The 16,638-nt window shown below is 35.0% G+C and overlaps 1 protein-coding gene across 1 annotated transcript in view; it reads left to right on the top strand.

Annotated features, from left to right (window-relative positions):
• Window positions 1-16,638, top strand: part of LOC137669217 (transcription initiation factor TFIID subunit 4-like) — a 140,928-nt gene that overhangs the window by 67,854 nt on the left and 56,436 nt on the right. Inside the window, exon 13 of the mRNA XM_068411192.1 lies at window positions 1,571-1,627. Coding sequence (XP_068267293.1) covers window positions 1,571-1,627 — 57 coding nt within the window. The remainder of the gene's footprint in view (window positions 1-1,570; window positions 1,628-16,638) is intronic.

Below are 16,638 nucleotides of genomic sequence, written 5' to 3'. Positions count from 1 at the left end.
TGGTTGGCACAACTACAACATGAGATTCTAATTTGGTCATTAGCTATCTACAGATTTTAATTTCTCATTACTTCACTCAGACCCTATCCTGTCAAACTGCCTTTTATGCTAATGGGTGCAAAACCACTAGTAAGTGGTATTGGAAGATGAAGCTAATGTGCACAGTGGAAGAGACAAGCACATCTTCTAAAACTCTCATTATTGTTTAATTTGGCCGTGCTTTGTCATCACTGTGTTTTATATGTGTGCTATATTAGCTGAAAAAGTAAACCCAGTGTAAAAAACCCAAACAGGAAAAAGAATAGATAATTCGGCGTCATTGGTGCCGTGTCTGCCAAATCATAGTCAAGGCTCTCTCCAGGTATATCAAGAATATTACACGTCCCCTTACCCTTAAAACCTATCTCTTTTTGGTTTTCTTCATGGATTTTTAACTTATGAACAGAATATGTTATGAAAAATTCAAACAACGGGGAAAAAATCTGAGCATATGTAAGTTTGCAAGCTAATATTCTTTCAAGTTTCAGGTCTGTCTTCAGCAGAGAAAGATAGGAGAGGGCATAGATATTCTTACTCCTTTAGGAGTTATGTAAATAATATTACTTTAAATCTCAAAGAAATACAGCAATGAAAAAATTACATCTTTCAGGTATTGGGAACAAGAGTTTTCCGTGGATGTTTCAAGTTTTATTGCAGCTTCTGACAACTTTTCATGCAACCTTTTCTGAATACTGACCAATCATGCAATTAAAAAAGTATAATGCATATATTAACTACGTCTTGACTTTTGAATTCCATCAGTTTGTGTATGCTCAGTGAGCATAAATAAGAATTTAATAGTTTTAACATATGGTTGTAAAATAGTATGTATCTGAAGAAATGTACTGTTATGGGTTGTTATTGCAATTAAACAGTTATTCTTAACGGGTTTTTAGAGCCGTTGTACCTGGTTTTGAAGGAAAATATGAAAGTTGCAATTCGGAAATATTTCTTCAGTTTTAAAAATTACAACATTAATATTAGTAGTAGTGCATGAATGATTTTAACTCACGTGTATTTCTGTGCTGTACTCAAAGTAAGCTCATATGGGTAGTAACATCTTTATTATGAAGACTTATTGTTTGGGAGGGTGACTTTACAACTGTGTTCTCCACATTCTCTACCAACAGCTGAATAAAATCTTAGTTGCAAATAGTAAATTATTTTAAAATAAGTGGCTGTAAGGAGTTTAAATTTAAAAGTTCAGATAATGGAAAGGCTGTCACTTCCGCTTGAATTTGTTTGTATTAAAAAACTGAAATCTAAACCTGCATGGAAACTTTAGCATTGACGAAAACATGGTATTTTTTTTTATTTAAATCTAGAGTAGATCTTATTAACAACTGAATATTTAACAGTCTTTTGGGTGAGGCCTACGGGTTTGAAATTACACTTCTATGAATTTAAGCATCCCATCTTTGACACCTTGTATCCTGTTCCCTTTTCTTTGCTATTTTTTAACTTACTGCAACAGATGAGGGGTTCTTAAACCATCTGTTAACCTTTTTTCCCCATTTTTTTAAACATGTAGAGTCGCTCAAGGCAAGAAGACCCAGAGCAAGCTAGACTGAAACAAAAAGCAAAGGAGGTAAGCAGAGCTAGAGATCATTACACTTGACATTTCAAGGCTTGAACATATTAATTTTTTATGCTTTGCTACTTGTATATCGTTAATAAAAATCTGACTAAAAACTTTTTAGGATGTATTTGTTGCTTTGCCTTTGATCTTAATGTTTGCAAACTAATACATTAATACATGTGAAGCCTAAGGAGATTTTATAAGAGAATATTTCCATACATTACATTTTCATTTCCATTTTAGGTAACTGTGGCTTTTGTTGGGTTGTTGATGACAGCAGCACTAGATTTTGGTGGAAAATATATGCCTTTGTCTTTTTGTAAAATGTCACTTAGAGATGTGCTACTTAACAATTTTGTTTTGGTAACAGTCTTTCAAGTAATGTAACTGCCAGTCATTTTCTCTACAGTGTGGTTCAGTGGACTATTTACTCATCAGTCTAAATTACAATAATCTAAAAATTATAAAATAATTTCAGATTAAGTTTTGATATGTTATTCTAAGAGTAACAATTTGTGAACTACTGAGTACCTTAATTTGCTGTAAATGAGAGTGGCTGTCCTTTGCTTAAGGCATCTCATGGCTTAGGACTGGGTTGTAACTTAGACATTTTAGTCTTTCTAATTGATTTGTCAGTTGAAAGTCATTACTATTTTAAAAAATTAGCATCATCATTTGAGCAAACATGCTGTGTTTTTTAGCCAACTTTGGATATATACATTAGAATGTAATAATTATACATTAGAAGGTAATATATACAGAAAAATGCATGTAACCAGTTCTTTTGTATTGACCTGTTCTTCCTGTTTTGTTTCCCTGTTGGCAGTATTCTATAGTTCCGTTAGCTATACAGATTTTATAGTATAACAGTCAAAAAAATCAAAGTACATGGTTGAGTTTTATTTGTCTTTTTTTTTCATTATGTGATTATGCAGTAAGATTTGCTGAAATGAGTTCTTGTAAACATTAGACCATGCCTTAGTGTTTCCAGAGTTGGGTTTGTCAAGCAAGTATTCAAATGAAATAGAGTAATCATGTTATTTGGCAGGAAAAGACACAGTATTTTAATACTACTTGCATTTAGTATGTAGCAAGTGTATGCAAAGGAAGAATCAGATTTGTGAAAATAATTGATGGCAGGCAAAACTTGCTGTTGAGCTGAGAACTAAAACTACTATGCTGCTGGAAGTGAAAGCAAGCTAGAAATAAATGCATGTCTTGCTGCCACAATATTTGCATTCATTGTAATTCTTTTCTGGCCATTGAGGAAGCAAAAATAAACAACAGGGCTAGTACAAACACATTTTCTAGTAGTCAGAGTGAAATAGTGGTTCTCTTTATAGCTGTGATAGAAGACTTGCACTCTAGCCAGTGTTGTTGGTTTTGGTGTAGCTGCAGGAGTGTTTGTCCATTGTATGAAAATTTGGGTTGTCCGTATAAGCTGTGTTTCTTACCCACTAGAGGGAGTGACACTGTGCTGACATGTGAATCAAAGAAAGTGTGCGAAATATATTCTGAGTAATGGTAATAGTGGTATTAGTAAAGAGGTAGCAAATGTTTTGGTGATAACCTAATTAAAAATGCCTAGGTCAAACTGGTATGTGATTTTTAAAGTAGTGGTGATTTTTAAAGTTCCTGGATATGATAACGTTTGAGTAAATGCAGAGTGAATACTAGGTTTTCTGTTTGAGTGCTGCACCCTATTCTTTTGTACATTAGCCCTGCCTTTTTCCCCACCCTTCTAATGAAAGTATATAATTTGCTGGCACCGTGCCTCTCTCTGAAGTTGAATTTCATTCTACATATTTGAAACCATAAGAAACAGCAGCATGTCTCTGTTTTTAGTAATTAGGGTTCTAAAGCTCTTTCTTCAACTAGTTTAGAGACTTTCACCTAAAATATTTAAATATATTTAATAAAAACATATTCTTTTGCATTAACTTTTGCAAAGGGGAGTGGAGAAGTGGGACTGGCAAGATTTTGGTTTAATATTGTTCGTATTTTTTCTGCGTTGGGTACTGAATATATGCTGATGTCTCAAATTGTATTGGCACTGCTAAAATGAAAAATAACCGATTTTTATAGTACAAATGCTTGATTAGCTAGAGTGTCTTTGGAATGACTTTGGTATTTGAAATTAAAAGTTTTGAATTGACTCCTACAAAAATGTAAAAATTTCAAAACTTTACTGCCAGCTGCGCTACGCTTAAATGTGCATATGACCCATAACTGAGAGAGAAATTGGGTTTCTTCCAGGTTTTGTATAAGCTGATGAATATAATACTGTCAGCTTTTATAATAAGCTGGATTTGAAGCAGTGTTTCCATTATTTCCGTGTCTTGAATATTGCCTGAAGACGTTTGTTGCTCAGATATTCTTCTGGCCAGTAGTAAAGTGGCTACTAGGTAGTGTTTTAAAAAGCATAAATAGGGCATCTAAGAAACTTGCAGCATTTTTAGTTTGTGTTACTTGTTTAATGATATGATTGTCAGATAGTTTGTTTTTTCATATCAGTAAAGCAGCTGATAATTTCATTATTACGTTCTGGAGATGGATAATGTTTCAGAGTTCGCAGTGTGCCTGCATTTCGGCAGTGACACTACTGCATTCCTTCTGCTAGCCAGGCAGTCTGGAACCGCCCTCTTCAAAACTGAGTGTGATCAATACTATACCCTGGTTCCCTGCCAGATAGAAATGGATGAATGTCTAAAACAAATGTAACCAATATACGAAGTCTGATAAAGAGAATATAGCCCAAGATACTTAATGAAGAGAGAAGTCAGAGGGAGAAGGTATAATTTGAAGTCTTTAAGAAAGTCTTTTAAATCTTTAAGAAAAAACTATTCAAAACATTGAAAGAACTCCAGAAAACATTGTCTTGGAATGCAAAATAAAAGTACCAACACAAGGATAATAGGATGAAGAGGGAAGAAAGACGACTAGCAAAGGGTATTTGTTCCAAAACAGTCTCCTTTATGGGCATTGTGGAATCTTTCATTCCATAACACTCTGGTTTTCTTCCTAATTTAAAAAGAAAAAAAAAGTCATTCAATTTCTTTCACAGAACCTCTGCCATTAAGAAGTCCCCCTCTTGCTTATTGGTGTCATCAAGAAAATGTACAGGGAGATCACTATGTCCTTTGAACACATTTAAAAATTAATTTGGTAAGGTGAAGATTATTTTATGTTTTGTTCTGTAACTCCATCTTACTCCACTTATTAGCCAGTCTTCAAACCACTCTGCATATTGTTTAAACCAACTGGCATAAATCAAGTTTAAATTGCATTTAAATACTTAGCAAAACAAACAGAAGGTCCATCTACACATGGTCTTATTGGAGAGACTAGACATAACAGTCAGGTTTCATTCACACGCAGACTAGCACTGTTTTAGTTAAGTCAGTGCAAACCCACTCTTATTTCAGTTTGATTGACTTATTTTGCTTTAGCATTAACCTGTTTCAAATGGGCTTGAGTGAAAGCAGTAGGAGAATGTGCCTGTGGGGTTTATATTGCTTAAAACTCTCCATTTACTTTCACACTTTAAATTGGGGCAACTTTTTGTCGGTGGACATTATAATGATTGTTTTAATGGTAAACCTATTTAATAAACTATTGAAAAATATTTTCCATTGAGACTATTTCAGGGAAAAATGCTGCTCTTAAGCTGTTACTTGTTACATTGCTTTGTGACATAAATTCTGAAATGTTTGACTCTCAGTATAACTTAATGTAATAAATAGCATAATTTGTGAGCAGTGTCTACTTCATATTGCATGATTAAAGCTTTTAAAATCAAGTTTTAGAAAATATGCTGATTTATGTAGTCTGTTGGAAGCATAGAAAGTCACAAATGTAAGTTAAAGAAATTATGAGTTCACTAATTTCCATTAAAAGGGTTTGTTAAATAGGACATAAAACAGGCCATATAACTGATAGCAGGAATAGATCAAGATTAGGAATAATTGAGTCAACACCTAGTAAATAATAATATAAATGATTTAAAAGAAAGGCAGGGAAGGTAAGATCCTAAATGTCCTTTCTGTCACAGATATTTTTCTACATATTCAGTGTCTGTTGGCTAAGAATCTTTTAATTTAAAAGTCAAGTAGCTGAGTTTGATCCTGAAAGATTAACTTGGTTAAAATCTTTGTGTCATCACCGACCAAGAATATTGCATAATAATAAAAACTTAAACCAGACACCATAAATGTCTGGGCATGTATCCAGAACCGAGATCAGTTTAGATAACACTCAGTTGAATCTATTCTCAGATGTACTCGTTACCCACGCAAGTGGAATCTCAGACCTGTTGATACTCATAATAGAAGCCTTACCGATTTCAAGGGAAAACAGAAGACAGCCCTTTACATACCTTTGTCAGCACAGATAGCCCATCTTTCCAGAATTGGATAAAGTCCTTTAACAGTGGTATGTATTTAAGCGGGTTGCTGTTGTGACTGTTACCCTGGCTAGGAGCTTTGGGAGTACCCAGTTCTTGCATAAGCAGACGAGGAGCAGGTTTTTCCCATACTCCCAGAAGGAGCTGTATCCACTGCAGCACTGTGGTAACCACTCTGCTTGGGTACTGTCATCCCCCAGGTCTGCGACGTCTTCTGTAACAAGAGCCTTACTCGGCTGAGTTTTAGATTTTGAACTGTATCCTTTTCTGAGTTACGTGCACAAAAATATCTGGACTGTTAGGAGATAGAGTTCTATAAGAAGCCATAGGATCCTCCTCTTACTTAAAAATAATAATGAAATATGTATGTCATATGATGTATATCTTATGTGGCTCTAACACTGCCTTAGAAATTTTAAATCCCACATAAAACGGTAACTTGTCTCAGCAGAATTACTGAAATTCCCAGCATCGTGTATTTAACAATTAGATTATGAAAACAATTTTACTCTAAATAATTCTTTGTCACCACATTAATATTTATTTATCAACTCAGTAGGAGTGGTTTCTTTTCAAATATTTAAATAATAGTTTACTGCAGTTATCCCTGTTTTCATAAGGCATTAGTGAAAATGAAAAGCAAATGAAAAGGATTTTATTCTGTTTGGTAAGTTCATTTATTCACCTTTTTAGCAAAACCAAAGTCCTTAAAGATTGTACTAGTAATGCAGTATCTCTCGTGATGAGAAGTCTAAAGAAGTTTTCTATTTTATCATGCCTGACATAAAAATATTGATTCAAAAGCAACAGTCTTCTCTTAAAAAGGTTTCTTATAAAACATTCCACTGAGAAATGAAGCACTTGGACAGAAAGAAGTTTAAATTAAATTTCCACTTAGTTCTCTTAACACATCTGAGGGTCAGTAGGTAGAAGGAAAGAAAAGCTAGGAATATGATACCTGAAGTAATGATAGTGCAACATTTAGGCAATAATGATTTCTCAGAACGGAGTTGTTTCATAAATAATTTTCTGCATCAGGTTACCAGTGCTACAGCTGTGATGCAGAAGGAATGCAAGCATTTTTGTCAATACACGTAGAAGGTTAGATAAGAGTCACTCTGTTTACACTCTACCTTTACCACAGGTCTATTGTTTGTGCCCAGAAAAATGCTTAGACTATTCCAGTACTGTCTAAGCCCATGCAACACTGCCATGGATTTGGCTTTAGAGTACATGATTTTCCTGAAGGTATAAAGTTGTTGCAGTGACTTCAAATGTTAGTATTAAACTTGCATCTCAGAGAGAAGTGGTCCTGTCTATTATCAGTCAAAATACTTCCATGAAAATTCTGCTGCATTATCAGGATTACTGCTTTTATGTTAACTGTATTACTTTAGATGTACAGCTATATTATGATTACAGTCAGGTATTCTGATAACTGGAGTTGATTATGAAATCCTGGGAAGGATAGGAGAGGTATGGTATTATATTTGCATATGCAAATACTGCTGCTGAAGAAACAAGATCTATAACCAGTAATAAATTTATTGCATATGAATCTCGGTGTGTAGATCTTTAAAATTTCAGATTAGTTTAAAGACAGTGGGTTTTGCCAAAAAATGTCCTGTGTTGGATAAGGTATTACCCTGCCATGAATTCCACAAGTCCTGAAGAACTTCAGGCAATAGTAGTCTTACTATTCAGCAGAACTTTTTGCATATCTCTTTGTAAAATTGAAGACCATGACACTTCCAAACTGTTTTCCTGTGCTTAAAGAAGAAGTGATGGCAGTTGTTTGGCTGAAGATGAAGTGTGGTTTTACCCTTACTGTACAGCAAGTAAGAAAACTGGGTAATTGATGGAAAAATGGAATGGCTGTAATATTTTCTGAGTCAAATTGTTTTATTCCTGCTTAGGTAAAACGTATATTGAGTTGAGTCAAGGCATAGATTCTTTTTGTCTTTTCTCTAACCCAAGCTTGACCCAAGATTACCTCATTAGTCTAGCAGAAATCTAAATTAAATCCAATCCTGTCCAACATAATAATTTCCTTCTACAAAATCAAGTTGGTGGAGTTCCATAGTGATGCATTATTTTAGTGTACATACACTGCCTAGCTCTCGTTTACTTAACATGAATGTTTATTTTTTGTGACTGATTATGACTGTTGTTTTTAGCATTCTAAAAGCGAATGTTTTACTGATATATGAGCTAAATACACAGCCTTTCTTAAGTAACAATTTTTATAGTTGATACATCTTTATGATATAAAGCAAGAACACTCGTTTTATGTTTGTTTATACTTGCTATCCAGAAAACAAATTCTTAGAACTTCATTTACTTCCTCACTATGTAACTCACTGGAGTTTCACACAATGCATTCAGATTTGTGTGTGAGGGATCATTGGTATCATATCGATGTGTTGTGCTACCTTATCAAGACCCATGATAGATTTGTGAGTCTTTGTACGTGGAGTGTTAATAAGCACGGATAAATGAGGTTACACACCTTGGAGAAAGGGGGCTAATGCAAACCAAAATGGGACAAGTGAGTATGACAAGCGAAAGGAACAAGCAAGCAAGCTGTCTAGTCAGGCATTGTTCATTGTTTAGATGATGTCTCTGAGTGTAGAAGAGGTCTTTGAAAGATAGCAGCCTTCAAATTAACACAGTAACAGTGTAATTTCCTTAGATTTTGTATGACAAATGTATTTGTACTGATGCAGTCTGGTATTTGAGATATTAGCAGCTATGTATGCAAATGAAATACAGTATTGTCTTACCTTGCTACCAAAAGGTTCCCATGTGGCTCTCTGAGAATTTGAGGACATTAAACAAGTAAGAGTTGTATACATTTGTAAAAGCTGGCTTTTCTTTACAGGATTTTTTCTTGTTTTCTCAACTTTCCCAACAAAATTTTAAGTAACTGTGTACTCTTAATTTTCAAATAAAACTAGTTAGGAAGACTCAAGACTCATTTTCAAGGTAGAGGTTAGCTCTGTTGTGAAATATATTTGGTTTGTGTTTGAATGTTTCCAAAAGAGCAATACTTGTTACAAATTCTGCTCTACTTAATGGATTTCATTTTTTAAAAAAGCTGAAAAGGAAGCAAGGGAGGAGAAATCCATCCCTGTTGTTTACATTGTCTTCCAGAGTGCGTACACACAGATGGAGTCCTGCCTAATAAAAGATTGTTGTGACAACAGTCTCTTGTTATAAAGCAACAGGACTACTTAAATCAGAATTTCCCAAATTTGGGTTCAGAATGGTATAAGCTTTTTGTAAAGAATTTCTGAAGCTGAAGGTGACTTCACTTTTCTGTATCTCACCAAAATAATCCAGCAGGAACTTTCTCTTATAAAATGAATTCTCTGAAGGTGGTGTCTGACTTTTCCACCACAGGAAAGTAACAGTAGAGTTTTCAGCCTTCAAATCCCCTGCAGTTTTCCTTCTATGTCTTAGGAAAAAACAGTGCTACTGCTTTTGGATTTTGAGGCACCGCTAAACAAGTGGAGGGTGGCAGCCCCCTTTTTTCTAATCACTTTTGGGTGCCCAGACAACAGAGCTCGGAGAAGAGATAAGGGAACTGTTTTCTTCCCCCTTTTCGGTGTGAGATTTGTGGTAAGGATGGTTTGGCTTTGCCTCTCCTGAGTACTGACAATTGCATCCAGAGGTTCCAGGAGAGGCAGAGAGGAATGCATGCAATGGTACTGCCTTTTCTGAAAGATTTTTTTAAAATTCTTTTTATATATCTAAATATATACCTATATAGATATATATATCTCAGATCAGTTTGTGCAAGAAAGACATCAAGATTGAATTTCCAGTTTTGTCTAAATATGGGTCTTCCTCAGGTAGCAACAACCTCGTGCTTAATTTGTCACTCTGGCACAGCAGTAAAAAAAAAGAATAAAAAGAAAAAAGAGATTTTCATTTGGAGCAAGCCATGACTGTGGAAAAATCACATAACTGTTTTATCTGAACACTGAAACAGATTTACTTCCCTGCTGATCTGGCAAAATAAGAGCGCTGTAGACTTTAGAATATGATTGCCTGTTTAATAAGTAGAGGGCAGCAAATGTCAGCTGTGTCTGCTTGTCAGAAACTGAGGAGGTTGCTTGGACAACAATCTAAATTATTATTTAGATGTTTTGGTCCCTTAGTCAAGCCTGCCCTACTACATAGAAGCTTGCAAGGAGAGGTCAGGGTGTACTTAGGCTTCAGCCTGCAGGGCAAGTTTTCCCCCATCCTCTGCATGCACATTGGTTTCTTACTCCAAAATAAACCCGAATGAGGGCTTTAATTCTGCCGCTGAGCTAACATGTTGGTAAGCCCTGTTTGGCAGCCTCAGAGCGCCCGGGGCAGCACACAGCTGCCAGCTTTCATCTGCCCCCAGTTCCTCCGGCGCTCCGCATCACATGAGAGAACCTGAGGGGATGGAGACGCACCTACTAAATCTTCTGTTCCTCTGCCCACTCAGTCTGGGTGCTGCACATCGCACCGGCAGCGGGCAGCTGGCCATCAGCAATCAGCTGCATACCTCCTGCTGACAAACCTTCACTCTCTTCTTTGTGCAGGACCCACAGACAAAGATCTACCCGTGGTCCCCACATCTACTGCCTGGCTGTGGTCTGGAAGGGTATTTGCACCTTCTGTCACCTTACAATGGCAGGACCTGGTTTGAAATGCATACATTTCATAGAACATGCTGCTTTCCGTAAAATCCGTGATCTGTTTCTAGCCGAGATGAAAGAGTTTGTGGGAGCAGAGTTAAAGCTAAAGTTAGAACCATAGTAGTAAAATTGTTAAAAAGGGCAATTTAAAACTTCCTTGCCTGTGCTTTTTTGAGAGCACTGATATGTGTGCATGCAATACTTTTGTGTATCTCCAAGTAATTTATAAGATACAAGACATTAATTTTCACAGCTCTTGAAGAATGCTTTATTTAGCAGATTGTAAAATCAGATACAAAGAAATAACCTGATTCTGCAAATCTGCTTTGTAAAGGTATGCTATAATTTTTCTACAAGGTTCATCAGCATCTCTTGTCTGTCTGTGCTGGGGTGAAACAATTTATGTTTATGTACTTACATATGTATGTATTTATTGTGGAGTAATGTGAATATTAGCTTTGTTGGCATTTTCAGGTAGTTTATTGTGGTAGAGTTTTAAGGAATATTTAATACCGTTAACAATAGGGTAAAAAGTGTTAGTTTTGACTTAGTAAGTACTAAACATTTCTGTCTGTAGCTAGGTTATGTGCATACTCTTCTCCTAAACTACAAGCCAGGTGGCTGGCGAGTGATGTGTAGAGGTCATGAAAGGTGTGTTAGCATCTATTTCTTATTTTTAGTTTAGTCTTTTCGTTAAAAATACCTTTGTGTCAGCCTGTGAAAGAGTCTCCTAATAGTTACATCATCTTAGATGAATAATGAGATACTGCTAGACATACCCCAAAAAAGTAGTTCCCCTTTAGTAATAATAATTTTTTAAATAAATAAAATGTATTATTGCCATTGACAATGTAAACAGGATGGTCCTTTTTCCCTCAAGTATGTGTTTACTAAAGGTAGGTATGATTATCTCTAAAATGTAAACACTTGAAAGGTATTACTGTATTTTTAATATTATTGGACAGTTGGGTAATGATTTGTAAGACTTCTGTTTTCATTTAGTGTTGAAAATTGTTGCTGAATTGGTGGTTAACTTCTAGTTCTCCATGGAAATGGTCAGAAGGATGTGAAGGGGATTTTCTGGAATGGGAAACTATGTTATATATTTGTGCCGACGAGTGTCTGTACACTGAGGTGTTACAGCTTCCTTAAAACTGATATCTCAGTATCTATAGGATTGAAGTGAAGCGAATTGAAAAACAGTATGATGCAATGACAGTTCTTATGTTTACGGACTCTGCACAACCCTGCAAAAATCTAAATGTTTATATTCTTGAAACAGAAATAACACCATGTAGATTTCTGAAGATTTCTCTTAATCTTCTTTTTTGACATACTATCATTTTTTTAAAGGGGTTTTCACCCTATACGGCCAAAAGTCATATTGACATGTCAAGGTGCATGAAAATCTATTCATTTCCCAAAAAATAAGAATAATTTTTAAAAAATGAAATCTACAAAACGGGAAATTAGACTGAACATAAAAACTGAACTCAGGCGTTACCTGTGTATAGGAAGGGAGGAGAGAGGGAGAATGTTCACTTTATAAGAAACATAATAGAAGTGAAATTGGTGAGAACAGAGCACGCTTTTATGAGAAATAGGATAATTTTGTCTGTTTCTTTTCAAAATCTATGTTTAAATTCTGGAAAAGTTTGATCTATGTTTTCATAAGGAGCCCTTAGTCTAAAGGCAGCCCAGCACTTTGTGGCTCTAATGGACATCTGCCAGCTCTGGAGAAGTGAGATAGGCTCCTCAGCATAGGGTACCTGTAGAATATATAGGGATATCTGCTGTGTCTTACTATGACAGGCAATAATTAAGATGGTTATTGAATATACATTACTACTTCACTATATATGCTGCTGTTTAATTAAGTAAAACACTTTCAGCCTCCTATTTTGAGGAAGAGTAAATTCAGTATCCAACAAAGCTGTTCTCTATTTTAATAATGGTCTGCCATTAGCAGTTGCCAGTTTTTCCTTCTTAAGCAGTATGTTCAGGGAATCCATTGCTTACTAGGTTGTATCAGAAAACATAAATACAGGATGATTTTTTTTTCCCTCTAAGAATGTAAATTGTTTGCATCTTTTAGCTATTTTACCTTTTTAATGATCTAAGACAGACCTCCAGCTTGCATGGAAAATATCTAAAGAACATGCAGCTACACTAGCTAACCTTATAAACTTCTCTAATTTAGTCTCAGGTTGAAAACTTGTACCTTATTTTAGGATGCAGAAGTTGAACAATGCTCTGGATTATACTAGAGATGTCACTTCTCAGAGGAAAAAGGTAACTTCAGGTGATGAGAGACTCTCTGCCACAGTATTCTCAGACCCGTTGTTAATCCCAGTTTTGCGAAGGTTTAATCTCAGTAATTTACATAGAGATAAAATATACTTCATTATTGAGCTAAACTTTTGTGTGTGTTGCATGCAGTCATCGTGCTCAGTTGAAGGTGCTGGGGTTTCAGTAATATGTGATAGCATTCTGCTCTGTATTTTTTGATGTTTTGGATACAGAGCAATTATAATGCATATTTAAATATCGTGTACATTGTTATGTTACCTAAAATGCATACATTTCTTAAATTTGACAATTGATGATTCTGTGAACATTACACTATATGATGATTTCTGTGGTTTGCTCATCTGTACAAAAGAAAAAAAAAATTCATAAATGTACGTTTTATAAATACCCTCAGGTAATTTTAACTGAGGCATTAAAAATAATTCCTGAGTAAAAAATGCTCATCTGTCCGTCTATCTATGTGGAGAGATTATTTCTGGTTAGTACTGAAATCTGAAAAACAAACCCCCTAAATCTGATGGAGAAGGAAATGTCTGCCTTGCAGGCATGCGCCAGCATTCAGAAATGCTGAGAACATGTGATAGACTATGTGGCAAATATGAGAATGACCTGACTGTTTTGTCTCAGGGATTTTTATTTTTGCCCTGTTTGCCTCCTCATGCATTTTTGCTCCTGACACTGTTTAAATGTGCATTCCTCATGTTTAAAGTGTTGGAAATTAAATTATTCTCTGTCACACCGTTGGAACTCTGGTGTAACTCTATTGACATCAGTAGCAGTACTCAAACAGAATTTGTCCCTCTGATATTAGGTGTAATCTTCTGTCAAAACATCTCCTGTGGACAATTATGATTTATTGTTATCAGCTACATTTAACATTTGTACTTAAATGCAAAATATTTTTGTAATTATATATATAAAATAATCTGTGTTTATGTATACCATTTATTTGAAAATAAACTAAATTTTTTGTGATTTTGCATTAATTTCTGGTTTTGCAGATTACCATTATTTCCAGTCTCCTCACTTTGATTTTGTTACTTAAGATGCAAAGAAGAATGTAAAGTTTTTTAATGCACCGAATCTGTTTTCTTTTTGCAGTAGTTTCACATTTAATTACAGCTGTCTTTGATAATAAATTGTGTGCCAGAGTTTGTAATATATTTTATAAAGTGACGTCCTTTGGCGAGTTGGTTACTGAAACAATAAGCGTTTGTGACAGGTTGTTTGCTGAATACTTCCTCTGTGCATATGGCAGATCAGAGTTCAGTTGTTAGCAGATTATCCATTGCGCCTTGATGTTAAGAGGATACTTCTCAGCCTGTGTTTAAAGCTGTTCTGCACTGTCCTAAGAATGGTTACGTTGAGTGGGATCTGAGAGAAGTTAGGGGAAGTTCACATGTGCTAAGAAGGGAAGAAAATGAACACAGCAAATAGCTTGTAGTGGTTTTAGCTTTCTGCTTATGATCTCTGATAGTATTTATTGTGAATTTTTCAACTGAATTTAAAACTGCTTTGAAACAATTAGTTCTATAATAGAACATCGTTAAATATTTTTCAAATTTATAGCCAAAAAAGAACCTTTCAAGGCATGTAGAACCATTATTATTTAAGCCCAGTTTTTTAATCCCATATTTTTAAAACTGGACTGGTCAGAAAAGTGAGGGTTTTTTAGACATCAGTATGTTGAACATCAATTTTAGAACGTAAGGAAATTTTAGCCAATTAGAAGAGGAAAGTCAGAAATATTTGTTTTCAAGGTTGTGAGGAAGAGGAATCTGTAATGAGGGAATAATCTGTAGTTTTCCTCACTTATTATAATGTGCCAAGGAATAGAGAGCAAAGAATATAGTTGAATTTTTCTGTGAAGAATTATATTCTGCTGTTGGTGACACACATTTTAGACTTCTAATATGTTGAAGGACTGTTAAGATCTAAATCAAAGGTTGAATTTGCAATAATTTGAAAATTAATTTAACCCCCATGTGTTGTTTTGGAGACGGTGAGAGTATTTTTGGGAAAAGCAGAAAGGAGAGTGAAAGATTAAAAATATTTTACTTGAAAAGGTGAATGTAAGGAGGTACATTTTAGATCATCTCATTTCCTTTTTAATGCAAATCTGATTCTTTGATTATTCACTTTTATTATTTATTTATTTATCCTTATACAAAAGTTAGAAATTACTACATATTGGGAATGTAGGCATTTTTATAATGCAACAATAATAGTGCAACTATTGCACTCATTTTATCTATTGGTGAAAAAGGATTTAAAGAAAAAATAATTTTGACTAGATTTAATTAAGGGATTCTTGAAGTGCTAAGCTTAATGTAACTGCAGTTCTGTAAAGCAGAAAAACGAGAGAAAACAAATAATGCCCCTTAAGCAGATGCTTATTCATGTAGGATAGCTACTCTTTGATTTTGGAGAGGTGCTATGATTTGCAGTTGGAAACTTTGATTTTTTTTGTGTCGTTATTTATATCTGCAATAAATGAGGAATAAGCATAAAACATGAAAAGGGAAATTAGGTATTACGCTAGTGCTCTTACTTTTTGTATTTTATTTACATGAAATATACATTTTTTAATGGTGTGTTGCTGTGCCTTTTGTTGACCATATCTGTACGCCAGGTCTGTCTGCTTGTTTCCATTGGCTTGTCATGTTCACTAATTAGGGAACTGCTGCATGATTCACCTTGTTAATTAGAGGGACTTGCACACAAAGGCCCTTCGGGCAGTGCGAAAGAAGAGCCTAGCACTAGTGCCCTGAGAAAGCTACAGCCTGTGAAGTAATTCTTCTCATCTACCTTCTATTTTTTATTTGAAATGAATAAATCATTGAGATTTTCCTTGTGGAGTGAGAATGCAAGAATTCAGATCTTTGTAAGATGTAAATTATATGTGATCAATAGAAGGGGATGACTACTGTATTGTACGTACAAGGTTCCCTAATTTACTACTTGTCAGTGTATGAAAAATTGCTTGAAATATTTTGTCCCCACACTGTGGTATGTTGTTCCCTTGATCTGCAGGAGAAATGAGCAGTAGCGGTTTTGCTATAGTTAAATCTAAAATAGAAAAGATGTAGATTATTTAAATTTTGAGGTTGTTTTGCATCCCCAGTGGAACTTCCATTTTGTAAGTGAACCCCCAGTACCACCCCCACAACTTGGAAGGGGGAGAAGGAAGGTGGGTGTCTGGCTATTTTTGTTCCTGATACTGCTCTGCCTCAAATCTCACTTTTGAAAGGAGTAGCATACTCGCTATATTGTGTATTCTTTAGCTGAATATAGTTTCAGAATAAATTAAAATTGTTTTTGTCATGTCACTTAGACTTTATCAAACCGCAATCCAGACTGCAAAAAAGGATATTGCGTTAAAAGTGCACAACCAGGCTCTACACTACACATTTCCCATCTGTTTATAACACTTCAGAAATTAACTTCAATGCCATTGTCTTTAACTATTTGATTAAAATTACTTACTACAGCCAAATGATTTTTAGTAGATTGCTACATTTGCCTCATTTCCTCAAATGAGGCTGGCAGTTTCAAGATGCAGATTTCCCATAAGAATGGTAAAGGACTAGTATCAAAATCTGGGCATTTTCTTCTGGAATAATCTAGTTAATAAA

Source organism: Nyctibius grandis, chromosome 12 (assembly GCF_013368605.1).
Source record: "Nyctibius grandis isolate bNycGra1 chromosome 12, bNycGra1.pri, whole genome shotgun sequence".
In the NCBI taxonomy this organism is placed as follows: Eukaryota; Metazoa; Chordata; class Aves; order Nyctibiiformes; family Nyctibiidae; genus Nyctibius; species Nyctibius grandis.
Note: the sequence above shows the minus strand (reverse complement) of the source record. Positions and strands in the feature narration are given on the sequence as shown.